Source organism: Chrysochloris asiatica, unplaced genomic scaffold, assembly GCF_000296735.1.
Source record: "Chrysochloris asiatica unplaced genomic scaffold, ChrAsi1.0 scaffold00157, whole genome shotgun sequence".
In the NCBI taxonomy this organism is placed as follows: Eukaryota; Metazoa; Chordata; class Mammalia; order Afrosoricida; family Chrysochloridae; genus Chrysochloris; species Chrysochloris asiatica.
The window spans coordinates 5,950,634-5,956,220 of record NW_006408675.1 but is presented as its reverse complement, the minus strand read 5'-3'; the positions used below and the strand labels follow the sequence as shown (position 1 = coordinate 5,956,220).

Here is a 5,587-nt window from a genome sequence, read left to right as displayed (position 1 = left end):
GACACCAGAGATGGAGGCAGAAATGATGACATGGAGAGAGAGAGCAGCTGAGGACTCATGGAAAGAGAAAGGCGGTGTACTTGTGACCAGGAGGCAGGCTTGCAGAATGTGTACTTTGGTTGTTTAAATGCTTATGCATTCCTGAATGTTTTTGTGTACATACCCTCACCCAAAAAAACAGAGGGAATGGAAGCAAATATTGTTGTATAATGATGCATGGAAGGGGAGTGTAATCATTGCAATGAAATGATGAGTGTTAAACTGATGTTCTCCCATGTAAACAATCACTCAATTCACAATAAAAGCTTAAAAAAAAAAAAAAAGATGAAAGTGACCACATTTCCCAAAGTCCCTATTGAGGCATGGGTGGAAAAAATAAAAGTTTAGATTTTCAGTGAATTCTTTGCATGAAAAAATGTCCAAGTGTTTCTGAAATGGTGACCAGAATCACAGAGGGTAATTATATTTGAATTTTCAATGATAGTATTTATGCTTCAGTTAATTGACATTTTATGTATTTATTTGCTTGAAAAAGGACTACCATATGTGGAGGGGAATCATGTAATGAAAATCAATATGATCCTTTTTTTATAAGGAAACAATAAATTACAGGAACAAAGTCAAGAGAAACATTGCTGAAATGTTGATAATGGTTATCTCTGTCATCATTATGGGTAATTTTAATCTTTTTCTTTATATATATTTGTTTATTCTACTTGTAGGTAAAAAGATAACAATTATAAACTTTTGTGTTTTTTGCTGTTATGGCTAAATAGTATACAGTTAGTTTATGCAGTTGTTGTTGTTGTTGTTGTTAAGTGCCGTCGAGTCGGTTCCGACCCTTAGCGACCCTGTACAGGGTTTCTGAGGGTGTAAATTTTTACGGGAGTAGAAAGCCTCATCTTTCTCCCGCAGAGCAGCTGGTAGTTTCGAACCGCTGGCCTTAGGTTTGCAGCCCGAGTTGTAACCACTATGCAGCCAGAGCTCCTATGCAGTAATAGTATAGTAATCATATGCTATGGTGATAGTTATTAATGGGGTATGATTGTGAGGTGCCTGCCTTGAGGGGGAAAAGAACAAGGAACTTTTGAGGGGAAAGGGACAGATCTGCTGGGGAACAAACGTGAAAACAGACGTTTTCTCTGCTGCAGGACAACCAGCCATCCATGCTGAAGCCGAATGAAGCGAAGCTGGAGTCTCTACATGTGACTCTCTAATGAGACTCTATGGGATGCCTGACATCCTTGTGTTTTCACTGAGGGTTTTTTTTTTTTTTTTGGGGGGGGGGGGTGGTGTGTGTCTATGCTCTCATTTGTTCACTATTTATGCCCCAACCATCGTGAGTCATTGTGCTAGCATTAGGACATATCAGTTAAAAGCTAAACAAAATGCCGGCTTTTACTAAGCTTCATTAATCTGTGACTAGTTATATTCAGTCTAACTTCTGAAGTTAAAAAGCCGCATTTCTTGGGTGTTAGTCTAGTCTATGTGTCCGTGTATTAAGACAGTGGTACAGTGTGAATTGGTTCAGTTGTTATTTGACTTTTTAAAGCATACACATATATCTTAGAGGTCAAGGTTGATGGCAGTTACTCAGTGAACCTAGACTGACATTGATGTCCTGATTTATGCAAATGGATACCATTATATAGCCCTCAGACATGGTTGCCTAGCCATGTGACAAAGGAGAAAGACCAGCTCAGCCCCATTTGCCCTTGGAAGAATCCCACTTTTTTCTTCTGCTGGTCATGCTGTCTACTTTGTGGGGTCTCTACTGGTTGATTTCAACAGTGGATTTTAAGATCACCTTCCATGTTAGATGTTTTTGAAAAGTACATTTATGAATGCAAGCATTTACTTCTGTGATGTTGAAGTTACTTTGTGATAGATATCTTTAACACATTCCCATGGAGTTGTCAGATGTACAAAGTAATTTTTTTCTTTCATGACTGAAAGCTAGAAATGAGGGAGATGAAGTTAACTTGGGGTTCATGTTAGGAGTCAGGGTCAAAACCCTGGCCTGCATCACATGACTTAATTAAAACACTTTTTTCTTTGGTTGCGAAGTATGACAGAAGTAAAATAGAAGAAGAGTGGCCTAGAAGAATGACCATTACCACGGAAAGACTGCAGTCTGCTTGTCATTTACACTGTCTTTTTTTAACCCCAACAGGGAGGTACCTCCTTTCAAATCCTGTGGCCGGGCAGGCCTGGCCAGCCTCAACGGAGACCTCCAACCTCGTGCGCATGCGCAGCCAGGCCCTGGGCCAGTCTGCACCTTCACTCACGGCCAGCTTGGTGAGTGACCACTTGGGGGTTGTGTGTGCGGTGTGTGGAGAGCTGGGTTTGCCCTATCTCGTCACCTCCCTTGAAACTATTTTAAGTTCACTGAGTAGAAGTACCAGTATTTAGCATTGAGCAATGTGACATTTGTAACTGTCAGTATGTGGGCTTTGCATCCCTACTTCCCTCTCAGATTTGGAGTGGTTTCTCAGAGATTGGCTCTTTGCATTTCATTTCCTTGTGTCCTCACCTTTCCTCAGTACTATACTGGTCTCCTCCTGTCCCCTAAAAGAGAAGGTGATATTTCTAGGCTTCTGTTTTATATATTTAACTTCTATTAGAAAATAATTTTTAAATACACAAGAAAATTGCAAGAATAAGAAAAATATATGAGAACACTAGTTTGCCCTTTACTTAAATTCACCTCTTAATGCTTTGCCTTGTGTGTGTCCTTTCTCGCTGTGTAATTGTTTAAAAAAGCTATTTGCAAGTAAGTTGTAGATATCATGATCCTTTGTTAACAGTTACCAACTTCAGTAAATGTATGATTGATACCTTGCTTATTTCTACTTTGTTACCTGTGTTTCAGAATCCTGGTGTGGTGCTGTGGGATAAAGCACTGGACCACAAGGTCGGTTTGAACCACAAGGTCAGCCGTTCAAACTCACTAGTTGCTCCTTGGAAACCCTGTATAGGGTCTTTATGAGTTGGAACTGACTTGATAGCACTTAACAACAACAACAAATCTGCATTTCCATTTTCTCAGTTAACCCAGTAACTTCCTTTATATTATCCCCTTTCTTTCCCCACAGTTTGGGAATCAGTCTACGTCATATGTCAAACTTAACAGTCACATCTTTTTAGTCTCCTTTACTCTAGAACCTTTCCACTGCCTTTCCTTTTCTTTTATTACAGTGATGCTTTGAAAAATATAATTACCTTCCCTTCAATTTTTTAATGGGATATTTCTCATACTGTTGCTATTAAGTGTCGTCAAGTATGTTTCAAGTATAGGGTTTCTGAGGAGTAGCTGGTAGGTTTGAACTGCCAACTTTCTGGTTATCGGTTCATTGCTTATCCTGCAGCACCACACCAGGACTCCATTTATTGTTGTTGTTAAGTGCTGTCGACTAGATTCCAACTCATAGAGACCTTATATAGGGTTTCAAGAAGCACATGGTGGGTTTGAACTACTGACCTTGTGATTCGCTGTTCAATGCTGATCCTACATTGCCTCACCAGGAGAGGGCTCCACTAGCTGGCTCTGAAAAGTTCGTGAGGAAAATTCTTTTATTTTTAATTCCATTTTCCCATGAACTGTTTGAAGTCTCCTTTTATTATGTTTGTCTGGGGCTTTGCATTCCAGCCTGAATGGAATCTTGTTGCTGTTGTATACTTCTCAGGGCTTCACATCTGTAAACCCACAACAAGCACCTGTCTATCAGGCGGTTTCAACTTTGGTCTCTAAACAAGTTGTTGCCTGATTTCTCCACCATAGAGTTATATGACTCTATGAAGAATACATTATTTGTAGGAAGACCATTTCATTTAAGATCATGAAGACATACTTTCTCCCCATCAAAATTACTCCCTAGATTCAGCATCTATTAGTCATTCTTTTCTGAACCATTCTGTATTAGGATGATAGAAAATTATTTTTCCAATTCTAACATTCTCTTCACATTTACAAGTTACACACGGAATAAAGATGTGTTAGTTTATTTGTCAGTGATGTGGACTTGTGCATTCTTTTCCTTAATTTTTTCCCCTCTTCTACAATGTGGACCTTTATTTTTAACCATGAAGCTTTCTAGAGGTTTTTGTTCTTGTTTTTCTTGTGGACCCATTACATCTTCCCTTCTTCAGCCCTTGACACACTCTACACCTACATACATTACTTTTGCATTGTGGTAGGGTTGAATGATATTTAAATGTATTTTTAAGCAACATTTACTGAAGAAGATTCAAGTAATATACAAATCTGTGTAATACAATGCCTTGTAATTTCATTCATTGGCAATAAATTATGCTGGCTCTTTGGGAATCATCTAGTGATAAAGAAAGAGCTCTGGTAGTGTAGTGGTTGTGAGTCAGACTGCTAGTAAGGTCAACAGTTCGAAACTACCAGTAGTTCCGTGGAAGAAAGATGAGGCTTTCTGCTATTGTAAAGATTTACAGCCTCAGAAATCCAGTGCAGGGTCGCTATGAGTTGGAACTCACTCCACAGCACATCACCACCACCCCCCCCATAGTGATACAGAGGATTTTATTTAGGTCTAATCTCTTAGTTTAGTTTTATCAGGAATTTGCTCCATGAATTTGGTCAAGTTACCAAATTTCTCAAATTTTATCACCTGATCTGCAACTACAATGTGAAAATGGCCTGGAAGTCTCTGATTTTACTTTCAGAGTAATTAAGATGTTGGTTGTTCTGAATAAGTGTCCCTAAATATGTTTTTTTCAGGATACTTTATAATGTCAAAGGTGATGGTTATCTTTAAATCCAAATTAGTATGTTGTTTTCTCATATGAAAAAAAAAAAGGACCTTATTTATGAAGGTATAGTAAGTAGTTACAGATGTTGGACTGATGCACAACTCTTGCTTGCCTGTTAATGTTTGTCTTCACTTTGAAATGACTGAACCAATCCCTGCTGGCAACAGATTCTTCTTCACAATACTTAAACTTGTGGCATGCACAATCTTTTCAATCATTGACATGGTTTCCAGTCTTTTCTTGCACTCAAGCAAGACGAAGAGTCATATGCAGCTGTTCTGACTTACCTACAAATTTGACTTACAAACACACTTACAAGTGGATCTTGTGTGCAACCTGAGGACTGCTTATACAGTTAAAAGGTGTTAGGTGTTTGCCTTTATCCCAGCCCCAAGTCCAAAGTAAATTTTTCTTCTTGGAGCATTTTATTGAAATCTTCTCTTACTTTAAGCATTTTATTTATTTTTTTTAAGGAAAGAGATAAATTTCCCAAAATTAATTTTTAAAGAATGGAAGTGCTTTTCAAACATTGTGATTTTATTCTTAAGATGTAAGTCGTAATCCTGTATATTTATTGCCATGTGTGTCCGTCTGATTAATACAACACTATCGCAAAGTGATATATCCTATTACCTAACACTGTCAGGTACATACTTAGTCATAGAAACTGAATTTTTCATTGATAAAATGACTGTTGGGTGACCTAAGGTATTTGAAATAGCATAAAAAAACAAAACAACAACAACAACAAAAAGGAAATGTAAATAGAATTTAAGAGAAGAGTACCCCCTAAAATCTGTCGGATGTC

At 38.1% G+C, this 5,587-nt stretch overlaps 1 protein-coding gene across 1 annotated transcript in view; it reads left to right on the top strand.

The window, feature by feature from the left end:
• The window catches only part of MAST4 (microtubule associated serine/threonine kinase family member 4), an 880,190-nt gene that overhangs the window by 318,538 nt on the left and 556,065 nt on the right, over positions 1-5,587 (top strand). Inside the window, exon 3 of the mRNA XM_006870995.1 lies at positions 2,174-2,298. Within this exon, the coding sequence (XP_006871057.1) occupies positions 2,174-2,298 (125 nt within the window). The remainder of the gene's footprint in view (positions 1-2,173; positions 2,299-5,587) is intronic.